Genomic DNA, 21,816 nt, shown 5'->3' on the forward strand with positions numbered 1-21,816 from the left:
TGTAAATATGAAGATGAGTTCAAAATTTTTTATGTTTTACCTTATTTTACAGTTATGTATCTTTTAAAGGCTAGCGAATTAGAAATGCATACATATTAATATTTATAATTCGTTGTTTAAGGTTTTTCTAAAAATAAGTAATGGAACAGATCTATCAAAGCATAAGAAAATATTTTACTTATTTTTAATATACATATTGTCTACAATAAAACACGAAGTTGCTTAAGAATTCAGTAAAATATACATATATAAACATGAATAAATTGGGAATTTTAAACTGAAAACAATTTTCGTACACATATAAATATGCGCTTTTTTATACCTTAGCCTCTACTTTTTTTAGAAAGCATTCATTTGATAGATTTATTAGTTGCATGTACGAATAGATCATGCCTATCAATTTCAGCTAGTATTTTTTACTATACGATTTATTTATGTTCACCGAAAGACAGGTCTTATACAAGTTTGTTTTTATATAACTTAAAATTGATTTATTTTCAAAATTTAAAAGGGATTCCATGCAAATATTTGTTATTTTATTTTACAAAATTCAAATTTATTAGAATATACCTACATTTCTTTAAAAAAAAAACTTGTTTAATTTTAATTTTTGTTTAGTTCTTTTTTTTGTCTTTTTGAGTTTTTTTACTAAAATTTCAGGTTGATTTTTGTATAATAAGTTTAAGATCATCTGGTAAAGATTGAGTTATGTTTTCAATTTGTTTTGTTAATTGAATTCTTGTTGGTGAATTCAACACGTCTTCATTATATGATTGCGTTTCTGAGCAAAGTTTTAATTTTTGTTTTAACTTTAATATCATATCAATTATTTCTACTTCCTGTTTACCTTGTGCCCATTGATTCAAATCCTTAGAAAATAAAATAAAAAAATATAGTATTTAATTATTATTATATAAATTTGATTTATAAAACAAAATATTTGTCTTACAGCATCAGATAAAGCTTTTAATTGTAGTTCTTGTAATGTTTGCTTAAGCTCTTTATAACGACACTCGTACCATCCTTTGAAATTTGGTGATTTAAAAAATTTTATATATAATCCTTTCCAATTACCCTTTAACGATGATGTTAAATGTGGTCCAGATTGTTCTAGCGTAGCCAAAAATTCATCTTGCTTAAATTCATTTGGATTTGGAGCTGCTTTAAATGGGCTTATATCTTTTTGTAATGGCAATAATGATGCCATATAACGTTCTAGGGGTATTGTAAAACTTTCGGTTAATTCCAAAAAATGTTGCCTCAATAACAATGTTTGTACTTGCTCGGGCCGTTTTGTTTTTACTCCATTTTGTATTGTTTTTATAAAAGTTTTATCCTTTTTTAAAAACGGTTTATATTTTGTATAGAGCCCTGGTGCATTACTTCCATCAGAATTACCGGTAACAATATTTAATAAATTTGTATTACTAGTTGATATATTATTAATACCACTGTTACAACTGCTAAAATTTTTTAATAAATCAGGATTTTTCACTTTTATTTTTGAAGGATTTGATAAATATTCTATATTACTTAAGCTATTATTTGTTTCATGACTTGCCAAACTATTACTATTACAACCAAATGAAAACTTCGGTATTATAGAATACATCTGTTGTGAATTATCAGGTAATTTAATCATATTAGGCCAATGTTGCAATAATTTTCCAAAAAAAGGATTTGTTACGCCTAATATAATTGATGGTGGCATCGAATGAGAATTATTTGTTTTACTATGACTTGTATCTTTAAAAAAAAAAAAAATGTTTATTAAAAATTAATATTTTTATCAACACATTCTATGTATATTATTATTGTTACCATTATTTCCTATAGAACCTCCACTATTGATATTTATGTCTGAAAAATTAGTTGATGGTGAAGTAAATTCTCTAAATTCACTATCATGTATTGTAAAATATGGTCGAGATTCAGCTAAATAACATAACGGATATATTAGTGAAATAAGTGACTGAACCATATGAGAACAATCCGCTGGTGATGACCCCATTACAACAATTGGTTCAGCTATTAAAACTAACTCCCATAGTGTATATATACTTGATATATAAATTGATAACGAACGAAATATATCAATTTCATGAACAGAAGTTAAAACTTTTGGTGGTAATGTTGGACCAATAAATTTTGTTACATAATTATTATTTTTTTGCTTTTCATTATTTTTACATTTTTTACACAAATTGCCTAGGTTTTTGTTTATTTCTTTGACATCATCATATTTATCATTATTTATAATTATTGAATCGTTTGATTTATCAATATTATTATCATATGTTGATGGTGAAATATTATTATAATTATTCTTTGAATTAAGGGTTTTTACATATGAATTGTTTTTATTTCTATTATTATGAGTTTTGCTATTTGATTTTGGTATATCTGTTTGATAAATCGTACCTAATAAATTTAGATTATAAGATTCACCAGCTTGTAAAGATGGCCATTGATTAATTTGATCGTATACAATTTCTAAAACTTTTTTGCCATCATTAAAATATCGCGGTGCTATCGCTGATACAATTTCATTAAATAAATTGAAAAATGGTAAACGTGTTAATATAATAAAACTCTGAAAATATAAAGAAATATAAAAACAAAACAAATTGTTAACTTTTATTTTTTGTATCTTGTATTAATTATAGAAACCTTCTGAAAATATCCTCTAGGTATCGTTTTATCTTTTTTTTGTCTAAAATATACAAATCCCCAGTAATGTGCTAAATCAGGTCTCTGTATTGGTTTACATTGAGCATTAAATTTCTGTTGAATTGGATTCAGTGGAAGCGAATCAATATTATCACATGATAACCTTAAACGTACGTGATATTGTGTATCACCCATACAACTTGAATTTGAATCAGGAAATGCTAAATAACAGATATTCATAATTTCTTGTTCAGATAAAATTGAATTTTTTGGATATATTTCCTATAAATTTATGAAGAAAAAAAATTTTTTTATGTAAGAGAGAAATTATCCATATAGTTAAAAGTGTAATTTTTCAATATTGAAAAAACAAATTTAAATGTTTAAAGTTTAATTATTACCTCCATTGCTTGTCCAAGTTCAAGATCAAATGTTACAACACACATGCAATGTATCCATTCTGAAAATCTATTATTAAATAGATCTTTTTGTTGCTCTTGCACTGAAAAAGTTTTATTATTACCCAACAATATATATTTATTGTTATCATTTTCGATTTCTGGATTATCATTATCTAAATTATAATTTTGAATGTTTTCAGAACTCATAACAATCCCACAATTGGCGCATTCCACGTTATCATTCGAATTTATTTGATTTGTGTCTGATGTTATTAAAGCGTTTTCAGTAGACTTATCAAATGTTGTTGTAGATAATATATTGCTACATATTGTTGAAACATTGTCATCCATGGATATTCTTAAATAAAAAAAAAACAAATTTACTATCACAATGTTTGTTATTTCTGTATTTTGCTACAAAAACTGATAAATCAAAAAATAAAAATATAAAAAATATATAAATTTTCAATGTTAAAAAGTAGGTATCAAATTTTTACATAAAAAATAATCATATCATTGGACTAAAACTTACAAAATTTTCTGAGTTATATCAAATAATAAAAGCAAATTAAATTTAAAAATTAACAAATTTTTCTTATAAAAAAAAGCAACAAAAAATAAAAAACTTTTGTATATTTTAATTTGAATGTAAAATGGAGGAGCAGTAGCCTGGTGAAAATTTTTATTATTATTTTTTTAATTTGATAAATAAGATTTCAAGTGTTGCCATGCAAATAATTTTCTCATTAGATACAAAACACTAAAATTAGTGTTGCCGCATATAATTTACCATTTATGAAAGTGGTGATAACATCGAACTCAGTCACTACACACCAATTTCTATCTTTAATGTCTTCTGTAACATTTTTGAAAAGGAAATCAACAGCAGAATTGTTACATTCATTGCTAACATATGTGGCTTTGAAAAGCATCAATTTCAGTTCCAGAGCAACAATAATACGCAATCAGCCTTGACTGAAGTCTTGAAATACGTAAATGACTCTCTGGATCAAAAGAAGTACGTTGCATCGGTATACAAGAATGGGAAATATTACAAACAGATGTACAAGAAACGCGAACGAGATCAGCGTTACTAAAAACCACACTCAAAAGCATTTTAACAGCTAAAAACCTTCGGCAACTAGAATGTTCAACAAACTAACTAGCCAGCTATAACAAATTGATAACACTACTAAATTTGAAAAAAGGGTAAAACTTTATATAAAAGAAAATTTAAGGGACAATATAACAGTGGCCAAATTGCAATCACACATTTTATGACAATACTGTACAACAAATAAAAACACAGTCAACCTTGACAATACAAAAAATCAGCCGTGTCAAAAAAATTTAATTGGAAAGAAATTCTATCAGCTGTCAATAAATAAACTTTCGCTTACTTTTATCTTAATACCTGAGCGGAAGTGGTGGAACAATTTGACATTTGTTATTTAATACATTGTATAAAAACATACAATTTAGTAGAAGTTGAAATTAAAATAAATAAATAAAAAATAATTGTATTACTAAATATGTAAAATAAAAAATGTTTTGTCACGTGACAATATGGAAATTTCATTCAAGTATAACATAAGCTTACAAAATTTAAAGAAAAAGAATTCCATCATTTTTATTTTTCTTGTTAACCAATTTGTCTAACTGTAATTATCCTGCGTCAATATTATTCTTTTAAGTAACAAATATGATAGTAAATAGACGTAGAATCAGAAAACAAAGGAAGTGTAGTGGTTCATTTATTGATTTATTATGACTATAAAGTTTGTTTTGTCCTATTTTCAATAAGATTGTTTTCCTATGGAAGAAGGTATTTATAGATTTCGGCATTGTCAAAATCATAGTACAATATTTGAATTTATTTCGTATTTTCATGCTTGATAGCTCGTTATATGTTTATTTTTCTTAAACTTTTACAGATAAGTCTTAAAAATGGATTAGGAGTATATATGTACATATTGCAGATAATGCTTAGAAGTACAACAATTCTTGAGTTTAAACATCAATAAAGAGGACTTCAGACAATAAATCAAATTTAAAAATTTCAAAATTTTTTCCTGTCAAAAGCAATATTTTAAAAAATAACATGATTATAAAGACGATTAAGCTATGTTCCTTTTAAGAAAACTGATTTGGAAGTACAATTAAAAAAAATTTTCAATTAAAAAAAGGACTAATTTTTAAATACTAGTATAGCAGTGTCATTATTTTCTACTTCATTGCTCGAACGTGTTTTAATTTCAGTAACAAATTTTTTACGTAAACTCCAAATTATTGTTGAAATTAGTGCAACGAATTACTAAAGGCAGGAGCATCTTTGTTTCTATCTCATTCAAAATATGGCACACGCTTTTCGAATTCTATTATTTGTTTAAAATTGATTTCGTTTATGAAAGCAATTATTTTTTTCCGCAATTTTCTTTTAAATTTTAAGAACAACAAGTTCGGAACAGAATTTTTAAATGAATTAAAAGAAGAAAAATAGAATCAATAATTAAAATATATGCGTTGCAAAGAGGTGGAACGAAGTATATTTATTTTTATAATTTTAAATTAACTTGTGTACTGAAAGCTAAAAAGTATTTTTCTACATTTTTTAGCCTTGTAAGGAGTTTTTTTACGATTTTACAATCATATTCAAAACAAATTTTAATAATCTCTAATGTATTTATATCAAAAATGACAACTGCAAGTTTTCAATAAGAAGCAATTTCAACGTTAGATGTTTGTCTCGCGGCAAGATTTTTCAAACAACTTTCATAAGCACATGCAATTTATTACACTTTCTAGTATAAATGCAAAAAAGTAGTATGGTAATATAGAATGCCTACATACAGTAAAAAAGTACAATAACTGTAAAATTACCAACACTGATTGTAAAATTATGTTATTCGTTTTTATGAGAGGAGAGTGGTGTAACAAAAGGAAAGAATGAAACTTACATGACAGTAATTTGACATTGTACCAACTTTCCATATATAAGGGCTCTATTCAAACTATTGTCATTCTATTCATTTTAAAAGAAAAGTGTTTTTACTGTTTTAAGTGCTAAAAGAATGTAACAAAAAAAATATATTATTGTTATTTATAAATGTGTTAAACTATTATTTATTTTCCTCTATATTACTATAAAAATTATAATTTATAATTATTTAAGTTTAATTAATTACCAAAACAAAAAAGGATGGTCAAAAATACATGTTTACCGTTTTTTGAGTCCTAGAGGAAAAAAAAATTGATTTATCGCAAAAATTTTCTTGAACCACAACAAATTCGCATAAGAGAAACAAAACGCAACTTATAACGTGGGTGCTTTACTCAATAAATATAAACACGTTTATATTGAGGTATATGAGTATTGTACATATGGATTTACAATCAATTTGCAAATAATATCCTTCAAATATATTTGCATACATAATAAATTTTTAACTTAGAAATAAGTTTCTATTTATTAATTTATATTTATTTTGGGGGGAAAATAATAATGTACGTCGTTTTATAAGTAAGTATACCATAAAATTATTTTAATATTTCCAATGTACCTATATATTTTAAGATATAATGTAAATATTTTTTGGAATATTATAAAAACATACAAGTTGCGCATATACACAAATAAATGTATTTAGTTTTTGATATAAATAAAAAAGTGTGATATAATCTTCAGTTTTATGCAAAATAATGTTATGCAAAATATATATACAAATATACAAACATATAAATATATAGTTAACTCTAAAATTAGTTCAATGACAAATGCGTACTGAAATGATGACTGCTGCGAGTTAAGTAATAACATTATGACTGTATGGAATAATCAATTCTGAGAGAGGGGTTAGGTTTTGATAATGGTTCATTTACCCTTTATAATAAAAATTTTGAATTTGATATTATTAACTCTTATTCATTTTATTATGATCCGAATTTTAGGTTAATACAAAAAAAAAATTGTGGTAACCTTCGAAAATATTTTTTTATTTAAAAAAGATTTTCATTGATCACAAAGTAAATTGCGAATTAAGAAATTTCGTAATTTACTTATAAAAGAGCAGCAGTAAAGCAAACACACACCACAATAATTCTGTTGCTGTAAGTCAGGCAGAGATTTTGTTATTATTTAACATGTGAAATGTCTAATGCCTTTATATCTGACAGAGATATGAAGACATTAGCATGGCAAAATAAAAACAAAAATAAACACTATTTTTTTTTTTACCTTGAACGTACGTTTTTTATCTTCTTATTCGATTATGATATGTATATAGGTAGATATATGTATATATATATATATACCTAGACTGACAATATTTGAATTGATTATAACAGCGAAATTTTTATTTAAAAAGTTTTCTTTTGCAATATCTCCTCAACATTCCATTATTGATATTAGTTAGTAAATTTTAAGTTTTAAAGAAGTGAAGTTACATATAAAAAATACAACCTGATTATTAATTTAATAATAATATTTAAATTAATTCACATTATTGTAACCAACAAACGTGTAAAAATGTAAGTAGGTAAAGTAGGTAAGTACCTACTTAAATGTGTACGTTAATTTTTATTAAATTTAACTATTAATAATTGTTGAGGTAGAATTTCACGTATGTATGTAAATAGGTCAATATTTTCAACAAATTTACATCGATGTAAAAATTCAAAATCTTGGTAAATTTTATGGCCGTTAATAAGGGCCCGATTTCAAGCCAGACCAATATGGACACAAGATAGAGCAAAATATATCCGAAGACTATTGATTCAATTAAAACAATTAAATTAAACATTAATTTGAAAATTAAAAATAATTGAATGAATTTCATTGTTTTTAACAAGAATCCGATTTTAATTTTTCAAATTACAATAGCAAAAGTGTTATTGATTATTACATTACAACTATATCTTAAATAAAACTTTAATTTATTTTTTCAGTTATATATGCATAAATTGGGGACTAGTCATTATTATTAGGCTACTTAAAACTGGATTGGAATTCCTTATTAATAGTTGATAAAAGTAGATTATAAAAGTATTTACAAAAATAGTTCTGTATATAATAAGAAAAAAAATTGAAAGAAAACAGTATGACTAGTGATGATACTACAGGCTTTGATAAAATAGACATAAATACTCAAATAATGCAAAATCAAGGGTTTCTTGGTCCACTGGCAAATTCTTTAGGGGCAACCGAACCGGCATTAAAACTATTAATATCTTTATTGTTTGGTAAGTATAAAAAAAATTATTTTTTTTTACAATTTGTGAGTCGCATTTTAAACACAATGCATTTAGTATTGCTGGTTGTACATCTGCATTTATTTTTAATTCAGAAAATAAAAATAACTTAATATTTTTAAAATATTATAATATTTTTCCTTTTTTTGTAATTATTTTAGGTTATCCATTAGCTGCAATTTATCATTCACATATTAAAAAACATTCTCTAAATATTAAAAATATATATTTTGCGTTGACTGGATTTTTAATATGCTGCTTCAATTATGGATATGATGTATATCATAGTTTAATATCAATATTAATAACATATATACTATGCCGATATTTTTGTAAATATCGATATTTTGTAATTATAAATTTTATATTTAATATGGGTTATCTATTAATTGGCTATTACTTTACTGAAAGTAATGATTATGATATAAAATGGACAATGCCACATTGTGTTTTAGTATTACGTTTAATTGGATATGGTTTTGATATATCAGATGGAAAAACATCAAAAGATAAACTATCAAAAGATCAATTAGAAAATGCAATATATGATATGCCAAATTTATTACAATTAACATCATTTACATATTTTCCAGCTAGTTTTTTAGTTGGACCACAATTTCAATATCAAAGATATAAAAATTTTATAAATGGTAAATTTGATAATTATAAAGGTAATATTGAAGCTGGTTTAAAACGTGGAAGTATTGGTATATTATATTTAATAATAAGACAAATTGGTGCTACATTTATACCTGATAGTTTTATAATGAGTGAAGAGTTTGATATATTATCGTTACCAACTAAAATATTATATATTGGTATATGGGGTAAACTATCATTATATAAATATGTTTCATGTTGGTTAATAACAGAAGGTGCTTTAATTTATTTTGGTAAGTAAATAAAAAAAAATGTGTTTAAATATTTAACAGATATATTTGTAAATTGATTTTAAGCTTAAAAATTTTAATTTAAGAAATTTCCAGCAAATGGAAGATAAAATTATTTGACAGGTATTTTTTTTATAGGTTTAACATATGTTAATACTGATAAAAATACTGGTATATCTGATTGGAGTGGTTGTTCTAACATCAATATACGTATATTTGAATTAGCAACGAAAATGGAACATTATGTTAAATCTTTTAATATTAATACAAATCAATGGGTTGCATCATATGTTTATAAAAGGCTTAAATTTTTAAATAATCGTACAATTAGTTATGCATCAGCATTACTATTTTTAGCAATGTGGCATGGATTTCATTCCGGTTATTATATGTCATTTTTATTAGAATATAGTGTTATAACATTTGAAAAACAATTCGAATCATTATGGTCAAAATATATATTAGCAAAATATTCGAATATAATAAATTCGAATATTTGTGAAGTTCTTATATTCATAATAATGAAAATATATAATACTTCTTGTATGGGATGGTGTATGGTACCATTTGTTTACTTAAATTATACCCGTTGGTTTTATATATATAGTAAATTATATTACTATGGTTATATATTTTTGATATCATGGTTTATTTTTAATTTTTATATGAAAAAGTATGTTACAAAACCAAAGAAAAATGATAAAAGCCTAGATAAAAACAAAAGCCAATAAAAAAACATCTGATGTGGTCTACACATAACCGACCGCAAGGTGTGTTGTCTTCTTTTTTTTTTTGTTCCTGTTACTCTGCAACTTGGGAGCTTAGGGCAACTTGAAGTCTCCATTCTTCTCTGTCATCGCTAGTTCTTCTAGTTCATCCCACGGGATTCCGTATCTATTTAGTTCCTGTAACACTGTTCTTCTCCATGTTGTTGTGGGTCTAACTCTTGGTTGGTCTCTGCTAGAGGATTCCAGGTCAGCGCCATTCTTGTTATGCATTCTTCCTTTCTAAATGTATGACCAATCCACTTCCATTTTCTTCGGGGGATTTGCTTCACTACAGGCTCTTCATTTGTTAGTTGTCACAAATCTTTGTTCCTAATTCTGTTCGGTCAGAATATTCGGCATATAATTCTTAGGTGTTTATTTATGAACACTTGCAATTTATTCTTGATGGAATTGGTGACTAGCCATGATTCGCAGCCATATGTTAATGTTGATTTTACACATGATTTGAATACACTTAACTTGGTATGTCTACATATTTTTGTCATATCTTGGTATGTCATATCTAAGTTACTCTGCAACTTGGGAGCTTAGGGCAACTTGAAGTCTCCATTCTTCTCTGTTATCGCTAGTTCTTCTAGTTCATCCCACGGGATTCCGTATCTATTTAGTTCCTGTAACACTGTTCTTCTCCATGTTGTTGTGGGTCTAACTCTTGGTTGGTCTCTGCTAGAGGATTCCAGGTCAGCGCTATTCTTGTTATGCATTCTTCCTTTCTAAATGTATGACCAATTCACTTCCATTTTCTTCGGGGGATTTGCTTCACTACAGGCTCTTCATTTGTTAGTTGTCACAAATCTTTGTTCCTAATTCTGTTCGGTCAGAATATTCGGCATATAATTCTTAGGTGTTTATTTATGAACACTTGCAATTTATTCTTGATGGAATTGATGACTAGCCATGATTCGCAGCCATATGCTAATGTTGATTTTACACATGATTTTAATACACTTAACTTGGTATGTCTACATATTTGCGAGCTTTCCCATATGGGGCGGAGTCTGATGAAGGCTGTTCTAGCTTTATCTAGTCTATTCTGTACATCTTCATTAATACCGTCAGTTGGCGTCATGATACTGCCTAGATAACAGAAGTTAGTTGTTTATTCAATGTCTTGGCCGTTTAGCTTACTTGGATTGTTATAAACAAGGTGTATGTACATTGCTTTGGTTTTGTTTGTATTAATTTCTAGGCCAATATTTCGGGATTCTAGCTGCAGGTAATTCAATTTGTATCTGCGCATCTTCTTGATTGTTAGATATTCGACATAAGTTGTTTGCGAAGTCAAGGTCTATTGGTCATCCGACTAATAGATGTCTCTTTCAGCACTTCTTATTCCCTCAAGACATCATCTAATACTATGTTGAATAGTAGCGGCGAAAGCGGCCATACTTGTTTAACACCTGCGTTTGTTGTGAATGATTCATTAATGTTCCCATTATGTGATACTGAAGGTTCCACATTTTCATACATGTTCATAATGATGTTGATTATTTTCCTTGGAGCACTCCTTTTTTCCAAAGCTTTCCATATTGCATTTTTGTGGATGGAGTCGAAAGCCTTCTTGAAATCAACGAATATGAGGCATAGAGGTGTTCTCCATTCATTTGCTTGTTCCACAATTATACGAAGGGTATTATTTTGGTCCAGGCAGCTTCTGTTTGGGCGAAATCCAGCCAATATTTATAAATAAATAATATTTTTCTAATATGTTATGATATTGAATAATATGTTATAAATTATTGAAATATTTATTATGATCTGACCGTTTTGAACCCGCGATTTTCCGAATGAAGAACCAGCGCCTTAGCCACTGCGCTATCGGTCAGATTTAAGGTGTGTTGTCTAGTTTAGCAAAAATGTTTCATAAGATTATGAAAATGTCTTTTAAATACTTCTTTCGAATTTTAAAGACGCTAATAAGCTTTTAGCTGATATACCTAGAAAAATATAAATTTGGCTCTTAGTAAAGTTTCGCTTTGTGGTGTCCGAATTTCTTAAAAAGTCTGACAATTATTTAAGGTACCAATCAAAACCCAAACATTAAATTTCAAGAAACTCCGTCAATTAGTTCCTTAGATATGGTAAAAAATTTAAAATCATCTCTAGTAAAAGTTCAGTTTCAGAGCCCCGATAAAATTTATAAGCTTTCAAACAAAATCAAATATTTAATTTCAAGGAAATTGATCAATTTTATGTGTATAAATGTAATGCGTAAAAATGTAAATTTAGTCCGCAGTAAAAGCCTATACATATATAAAATTTCAAGTTAATCTGTTAAATTACTCCTTAAAAATAAATCAAAATGTAAATAAAAGTCCAGTTCCCGAGATCTGACAAATGATGCTGAAAACTCCGCAAATTTTGGAAATTTGGTGGTATCACATAACCTTCCTTATTGTATGCAATGCGGTCGGTAAAAACGAAAAAAAAAGAACTATTGCAGATGAACTATTTTTTTTATTGTGTGAATTTAGAAATTAAATTATTTTCAGTTTAATTTATTAATCAGTTTTAATCGAAAAATTGACTTAATGATTCGAATTGTTTCACCGTCACACTGCTTCTGTTGATATATGCTATCTTTCAGTAATTGAGATAATATAAGACAATTTCCAAGAAAAAATTTTTTAAATTTAAAACAAAATTTGAAACAATTTATATTGTAAAAAAAAAAACAAAACAAATTTACCTTATGAAATTCTTTTTTTTATTTTTAATTACTATAAATTTTTTATATAATTTCTTTTTCTGAATTAAAAATAAATTAATACTCTTAATTTCTTTTAAATATAATCAATTGTTTTATTCATTAAATTTTTAATTTTCAGAAAAATTTTGAATATTGATATTTTAATTTTCAGTTCAATAATTTTGAGTTTAGGTTTCTTATATACCTCCAAGGAACATTAAAACTCTTATGTTTAAGGGTCCTTAACAATAAATAACTCTAATATTATTGTATGTAATCTGGTCAATAAAATTTCATCACTACCGGAAAGAGATGAACCCGTAAACCATAATGCAAATGACCTTTTTTATTATTTTAAAATATAAATATATACTTTTATTATTTAAAAATATAAATAATAATAGTTTGAACTTTACTCGCCGAAATTCCTTTTGAAAATGTATCAATTTCACTTGAAACGTTTCTTTTTCGATTATTTTTTTGCCCTCACGTCACTCGACAACCAGAATACCACATTTCAAATGATGTGACAGCGACAACGACAAATGTCACGTAAGTGACGCGACAACTAGAATAAGGCTCTTAATATTTTTTATTAAATTTTCTATAAAGATTTTTTCAACTGCTATGTTTCATAGAAACGTCTAAGCTAAAATTCCTAATTTTATTATCGTGTTATTTACATCAATCAAATCTAAAATAAATTATTTACACAATTAAATTTTTAATTTTTAGAAATAAATAAATCAATTCATTGTCGAATATATATGCTTTAAAAATACAAAAATTAATTAAATAATAAACGAAAATGAAATTTTTTTTAATAAAAATAAAGATCAAAAATTTTTCACTTACCATTTTATCTGCAGTAGTACGTTAAATTTTGAATTGATTCCTCTCTGTGAAAATTATTATTATTCTTTGTAATAGATATAAGATGTTTATGTATATCATTTAGAAAATTGTCAATAATCGAAAAAAAGGTTTCTGATAAGAAGGTTGTTATTCTTATTAGAAATTTGTAGTCTTAGAAAATGCCTGACCATAAAAAGAGTTAAAATTTTCATATTATGAAAGTTTTCTCAATCAATAGTAAAATTATAACTTTGAGTCGCAGTGATACAGTGTAGTCAAGGTAAGTTGTTTTGTACATTTTAAGTTAAGTAAACTTTCATATATTTCAAATGTTTTTAAAAGACCAAACTAAACAATATTAGAACAGATTTTCCTTCAAAATTAGGATTTAAATTCTGTTGTATCATTTAATTTATAAAAATATTTTAAGTTTATGAAACATATTCCTATATGTTGAGATAAATCTACAAGCAAATTACAATTTTAAATATAACTGTATTAAATTGAATCCTTGTCATGTACAACTGATGTTTAATATCAAATATAAAAGATTTTATTACTATAAATATTGATAATATTTTTTTAAGAAGACTCCATTTGTTTATAAAATATATTAGGATAATTATTTAAAAAAAGAAATAAAAACATTGAACAAATGAGGTCTTTGGGTTTTTAAAAGCTGATAATATAAAGAACATTTAAATAAAGAGTTGGAGTTAAATGAATGAGTTTTGCATGATATTCAAATTTTAGGAGTAAGTCAAGGAATAATAAAAAATGATGTCTTATATAAGCTATTTCCAATAATCTATTTTAAATTAAGATCACAATCAGACATGTGTCTTAGATTAATGTATTTTTATCAGGAAATTTTCTTTTTCTTCTTACAATTGAGGAGTCCATGAAATAATTACCAGCAGGGTAATTGGTTCATCAGTGACTATAAACTATGAGGACGTAATTTATGTAAACACAATGAGGACGTGGTTGTTTTTTCAACCCGCGAAATTAAAACGTAAAATGTTAAAAGGGCAGAAATTTACTAAAACATTTTTTTTTATTTAATTACATCTTTACTTAGGTTTTTTTTATTCTTCCAATTTTTTATTATTATTTTTTTTGCTTTTTTTGTTTTTTTTTTTTTTTGATTTTGTATTATTTTATACAGCATTTTGTTTGTTTTTTTTTTTAGATTTTATATTTTTGTTTTTTAATTAATTTGTTTTTTACTCTCTTTTGTAAATTTTAGGTGCATGTGCAAATCAAACAAACCTACAAATATAGTTAATCCAGATTTTCTTTTCTTTTTTGTTTATTTTTTTTAGATTAATTTTTTTTATTTTGCTCTATTTTAATTTTTTTTATATTTTTCATAATACATATTGCACTTTCAGTGTGCCTAATTAATTGTATGTGTTTCTATATATATATATATATATATATATGTTATTCTTACAGTGTCGAATATATAATTTATGTTATTATTATTATTTTTCAGGTTTAATTCATTTTTTTAATATTTATTTAAATTTTTTTTTTCTTTACATGCACATACTATATGGATGCGCATATATATATATATATATATATAATTATTTAATATAATTATTTTTATATTCATTTATTTTACTTATTTATTTATTTGTAAAGTTCTACATCAAAAACTTTTCAAAGTTCCAACTCGTACATGCTATGATAAATCATATGAATGATTTCAAGTGATTTAAAATAGTAAATTTTAAATTTAATTAAAATTTTTTATGTATTGTACTTCTTTTAATTTAATTTAGTAACTTTAAAGAGTTTCGATTTAATATATTTATAATTATAATTCTTATTTTATAAAATAATATTTTCCTATATATATGTATAGTGTATATAATTGTATATCAATATAAAATAATTATAGCATATAATAACAATAATATTACTAATAAAAATAATAATAATAATAATAATAATAATAATAATACTAATAAGAATAATAATAATAATAAATATATATATATATATATATATATAATATAAGTATAAAAATTCAAATATCTTTATATATTTATTTAAAATTGCAGAAGAACGCATAAGATTAAAATAATATACAATTTTAACTTGTAATTGCTGCTAATTTTTTTGCAAAGTTATTACATACTGCAATTACATCACTGTAATAACTGACGTCACGGTATATTATTGCAATTTAGAAGTCATTGATATATGAATAAACATTATACACTAATAAACTTTTATGTAATTTGTATAATTGATTTGGTTTTTTTTTAAATAATAATTTAAATAACATAAAATAAATTTTAAAAGAAAATTTCGCCTTTTAATATGTGCTAGTATATAAGAACAAAAAATTCTTATACATACGTATTAAAAGCATAATAATATATTTTAAAAATTATTTTACTTTTAAAAATTAAGATAACAGAGCATAACGTTACACCAACAGTCTTTGCCAACAGCGCTAAAAATATAGATATACGTTAATGCAAAAATTTATGGGCGCATGAAATTCTTATTTCAGTAATTAATAATTTTTTTTTTTAAAACTGATATATTTTTATATTTAATAATTAAAATATGTTTTAAAAATTTGAAAAGCAAACCGCGATATTTTTAAAAATGTTTTTTTTCATGCGTCAAAAAATTCATCGGCGATCCATCGGGCTTCGGGAAATTTATTTAAATAGCTCTGTTCAAATTACATCTGCTTGATTTTTTTTCAGCTTTTAAAATATAATCAAAGATTATATATAATATTTTAATCACTATGTGATGCTATAAGTATGTAATAATAACATATTTCTATAAATTAAAATAAATTAAATTTAATTATACATTAAAAAATTATAAAAACAAAAAAAAAATACATAAATATTTTTATAATATTATATAAAATGTATACATAAATGTGTATACATAAATAAATAATTATGTATATTTTTATACAATGGAATTAAAAAATATCTTGACTAGATTTATTACAATAACAAAAAAAAAAACTTTTATAGTCACAATTTTATTTTACAATTTTTATTACATTTGCTTAAAATTTAACGGTAATTTATAATTTTACTCATAAATACTAAGTGTTTGAATGATTAGCATGTTCTAGACTAGACTTTGTTTGTTTTTCTTTACTCAATACTTTTTTGACTTTGTCTTTTATTTAAACTTTGTTTACAAAATTAATTTAAATTAATTTTTAATTTTGATGCTTTTATGAATGCATATATATACACAAATATATATATATATATATATATATATATATATATATATGTCAAATATAGTTTTAATTATTTGTGCAACTAATTTATATATTTTTATTTTTTTTATATATCATATTTTTATTTCATTATTCGTATGGGATATTTTTTTATTTATACATAAAACAGAGTTCATAATTTTAAAATTACATTTAATGTTTATTAATTAATGTTTTGTTTTTCCTTCTATTATAATTTACTAACTCAAAACAAATATTAAAAAATTTGAAACTTTAATGTAAAACTTAAATGTTTTTTATCTCTTTATTTACTGTTATTATTAATCAATATTTCTTATATGATCATTATTATTGTAATTGTAATTAATATTATCATTATTATTAAAATAATAATAATAATTATTATTATTATTATTATTATTATTATTATTATTATTATTTTTAAAATAATTATTATCATTATTATTATTATTATTATTATTATTATTATTATTATTAGAACTAATAATAATTTTGAATCTCTTAACGAAATATCTTCTAATTATTATAACACTTTGGTTTTTTTTATATATTTTCAAATACAAATATATTTTTTATTGAATTTCCTAATTTATAATTTCTTTTGTATTCAATAATATTATAATATTGTGACAAACTATTATTAAGATGATGATAACAATAATAATAATAATCTATATTATTTTTATAATAATTATTATTATTGAATAATTTTATAATTTGTTGCTGTATTTATATTATTTTCTTTTTGTTATTTTGTTTTAACTTAATTTTCATTTTTTGTACAATTAATTTATATATTTCTATTTGTTTTTTCATATTTTTATAGTTTTATCATATTTTTATTTCATTATTCATATGGGATATTTTTTTATTTATATAGATATAAAACAGAATTCTTAATTTTAAAATTATATTTAATTTTTATTAAGTTTTTTTGTGTTCTCGTTCTATTATAATTTTACTAACTCAAAACAAATGTTTAAAAAATTTTAATGTGAAATTTAAGTGTTCAAATTTGGGAATTAATGAAATCATTTAAATATTTTAACCAACATTTTTATTGTTATCATTTTGTATTTTGTAGTGATCCATTGAGCATTTTAATGCCCATATTATGATCGGCCAAGCGAGTGGCTAGGCGAGTCGAATGGACTAAGCAAATCGAATGATATTTTAAATTATTATCGGCGAATGCTTTCATTCGCCAGATCCAAAATGTTACTACTGCAAGACATCAGAAAACCTACCGAAAATAATGAAGTTAACACTACACATATATATATTGTTGTTGTGTTTTTGCAAAAACAATTGAATTTTCCTATCCCTTGAGCAATTATGGAGCTGTTGTCCATTAATTTATTTAAATGCTCGAATTGTTTTTATTTCGTTTTTTTCACGCTTAAGTTAATAAAAATAACCAATAAAAAAAACACTTATGTATTATTTTGGCTTTTGGTTTCATTCTCCAAACTTGTCACATGGAATTTTTATTCGACAGATTTGATAGCTCTTTCGCCTAAAATTTAGTCGAATTCGGCAATCTTAATACCAAAAATTCATATTCGCCGAAAATTTCATTCGTTTCGTCGATCATAATAAGGGCTCAAAAATTTTAGAATATTAGTAGCCCAATCACACCGCTACACAAAAAGTTAGAGATGATTTAGAGTAATATTTAAGTATACAGCTTCCCTCTACATATCAGGACCGTGTTTCATAATATAATATTAATTAATAACCTTGACTTTAAAATTGTATTGAACATTAATAAATAATTAGTAACAAGGTATTATTGTAATTTCGAAGTTAGGGTTCATTATTGTTTTTTATTCTTTTTTTTATTTATTCTATGTTTTTTGTATTAGAAATATATTTATTTATTTATACGAGTAAATATGTATATAATTATATATATATTGATTTATGTATATATTATGTATATAAATATGCATAAATATGCATATTTGCATATTTATATAAAAGGCGGAAATTACGACCGCAAGGCATTTTTTTTCTATTATTATTGCGTTTAGTATTATAATTTATGTTAAATTCAAAGTTATATTATTATTAATCGTATCTATTCATTTAAGCAGAATCGGCGTAGGGTTGAATAGGTATGGGGGGAGTGTATGAGGGAAGAATAAAAATTTAAATAAATATTTGTTTGTTTTGTTGAAACTGTTTCTCATTTTATTTTAATGGAAGAGTTGGAATTGCCTCAACATCGGGATTATTGTAACACACTATAATATTATTATATTCTCAATTACTTAGAATTATAAGCTGAATTGTTTAGTTATTACTGCTGTAATACTGATTCCGATATCAGCAAAAATTCAAGAAATATTTGCGTATATATATTATTATATATTATGAAATTTGTATTATTGTTTCAAAAACTATTTTACCATGACAAATCAGTGTTCTATTTTACCATGATACAGTGTTTGTACATAATTCATATAATAAGGTTGCAATTGCTGAATTGCATATTAACACAGTAACATATTATTGAAGATTTGACGTGATGGTTTATGATTTATTTATTGTATTGCTGATTATGTTATAAATTTATATAATGAAAACTCCCCAAAGTTTTCCGTTATTCATGTAAATAAATGTACATGTTGAATAAAAAAAATTGAATATAATTAAAAATTAAATTTTTAATATAATTAAAAATTTTTTTTTGCTTTATAAGTTTTATAATTATATTAGTATTATTTTATTTTATTCATTTATTTTCATTATGTTTTGTTTTTGGTTGCTTTTCAAAATAACTTTGCAAGTGTATTTATACTTATATGTATAGTTTTGTTTTAATTAAATTATTTTTGTTTATTCAATCCTCTTTTTTTTTTAAATTTTGTGTTTTCGTTTTTTCCCATGTATCACTTACAGTTGCCATATTACAGATATCTGCGGTATATTCCGTAATGTTAACAAAAATAATATGTTGTAAAACTTATAATTTATTATGTTTACACTTTAAATATATGTATATACCTAATTAATTATATTTCTCGCTAGAAACCCTTAAATTTATGTATTGTTTTTTTTTCACTCCTAATAACAAACACGAGTATAGGAAAAAAAAGAATTGTGATCCTGTTAATTGCGTCCTATATTTTTTAGTATGAGTTTGATAATGCAATATGTTTTCGCACTTTTAATTTAGAACTTTAACAACTTAAACAACAGAACGATAGAGCTGCAAAAACTACAAATTTGACATTAGCGTAAAAAGAAGTTTTTTTCGTTGCAAATGTTCTAAGATTTTCGTATATTTTTTAAAGTTTCAATAATGAAACCACAAAATTAAATATTTTATTTATTGTGTAATTTACTGAAATATAATTCAAATCTTTTATTAAAGTAGTAACAAAGTTTAAAAGAAATTTATTTTGCTAAATCCCGCATTATTTTTTTTAGTGCAAAATAGTGATAGTAAAATCAAAACTGAGTAATTGCGTGTATGTTAAAACTCTAAATATGCAGTTGTAGTTATAAAACAAAAACAAACTACAAAAATAGTACTTCATTATCAATCACATTTTTTTGACAGCACGTGCAGTACCTTATTGTTAAACATAGGATAAGTTTAATACTAGAACTTAATTATCAAAAACGCAGAATCCGTCGTCAAGTTTGGAGTAAGTTTTAGTACAAAATTGAGCAACTTAAACTTTTAAATTGTGTATTAATGTCGTATTGCAGCAATTTTGAAGCCAGGGAATAAAAAATTCGCGTGACTTTACAAAGATTATGACATTAATATAAATAATGCAATTTAATTATGGAGCATAATTTAATGAAATATAATTTTTGTACACAGTAAAAACCTTGGAAACAAAAAAGAAACTTTCATTTTAATTGATATTTAATATTGAATGTGCCACCAAAAAGTTATTTGCAACAAATAAAATAAATCTTGATTTTTTATGATAATGTAATTAACCGTAACAATAAAATAAATTTTATTCTTTTAATGTATAAAAACTTAAAATCAAAAACTTTTTAAATAATTGGGATTCTAACATGAAATGCCGGTTTTCAAACTATACATGAATTATTAGTGGAATTTAATACCGTTTTACCTTTCACTATTTCATCTATTTATTTTATTTATATATTACTTTTTATTTTAATTTAAATTTAAAATAACTAATTAAATATTAATAAGGTTTTGTTTTAGTATGAGATTTTTTTTAACATAAATATCTTTAACTTTTTTTGTATTAATTTTGCATTTTTTATACATATTTATAGCTATATTTTTACTAAATCTAAAATCTCTAAATTACTAGAACCAAAAAAAAAACCAAAGGAAAAAAACTAATGTAACTAACATCATTTTTTTTTAAAAATAAATTTTTAATAACTCTCTATTACTGTTATTATTAATCAATATTTCTTATATTTTCATTATTATTGTAATTGTAATTAATACTATCATTGTTATTAAAATAATTATTATCATTATTATGATTGTTATTATTACTGTTATAATTCTTATTGTTGTTATTATTATAACTAATATTATAATTATTTTTATACTTTTTGTTCTTAATATAATAATAATTATTATTATTATTAATATTATTATTACTATTATTATTATTATTATTATTATTATTATTATTATTATTATTATTATTATTATTATTATTATTATTATTATTATTATTATTATTATTATTATTATTATTATTATTATTATTATTATTATTATTATTGTTATTATTATTATTATTATTATTAGAACTAATAATAATTTTGAATTTTTTAACGAAATATCTTCTAATTATTATAACATTTTGGTTTTTTTTGTATATTTTTAAATTAATAATAAAAATATATTTATAATTTTCTAATATATAATTTGTATTATATTTAATAGCATTATAATATTGTGACAAATTATTATTAAGATGATGATAACAATAATAATAATCTATATTATTATTATAATTTTTATTATTATTAAATAATTTTGTAATTTGTTGGTGTATTTGTA

General features: G+C 23.5%; 2 protein-coding genes across 2 annotated transcripts; one reads left to right on the plus strand and one right to left on the minus strand.

Annotated features, from left to right (window-relative positions):
- Positions 1–354: 354 nt before the first annotated feature.
- Positions 355–4,039, minus strand: LOC129616274 (protein DENND6A). Its single transcript, XM_055531844.1, has 6 exons — positions 3,604–4,039; positions 3,072–3,429; positions 2,671–2,952; positions 1,822–2,593; positions 950–1,746; positions 355–869 (listed from the first exon to the last, which is right to left on the minus strand). The coding sequence occupies exons 2-6, from the start codon at positions 3,420–3,422 to the stop codon at positions 657–659; spliced, it is 2,415 nt and encodes an 804-aa protein (XP_055387819.1). The 5' UTR covers positions 3,423–3,429; positions 3,604–4,039; the 3' UTR covers positions 355–656.
- Positions 4,040–6,083: 2,044 nt separating this feature from the next.
- Positions 6,084–12,772, plus strand: LOC129616275 (lysophospholipid acyltransferase 5). The gene is made up of 4 exons (XM_055531845.1): positions 6,084–6,591; positions 8,016–8,309; positions 8,480–9,211; positions 9,347–12,772. Exons 2-4 carry the CDS (start codon positions 8,168–8,170, stop codon positions 9,937–9,939), a joined length of 1,467 nt encoding a protein of 488 aa, XP_055387820.1. The 5' UTR covers positions 6,084–6,591; positions 8,016–8,167; the 3' UTR covers positions 9,940–12,772.
- Positions 12,773–21,816: the final 9,044 nt, after the last annotated feature.

Source organism: Condylostylus longicornis, unplaced genomic scaffold (assembly GCF_029603195.1).
Source record: "Condylostylus longicornis isolate FDR11 unplaced genomic scaffold, ASM2960319v2 ptg000169l, whole genome shotgun sequence".
Classification (NCBI taxonomy): domain Eukaryota; kingdom Metazoa; phylum Arthropoda; class Insecta; order Diptera; family Dolichopodidae; genus Condylostylus; species Condylostylus longicornis.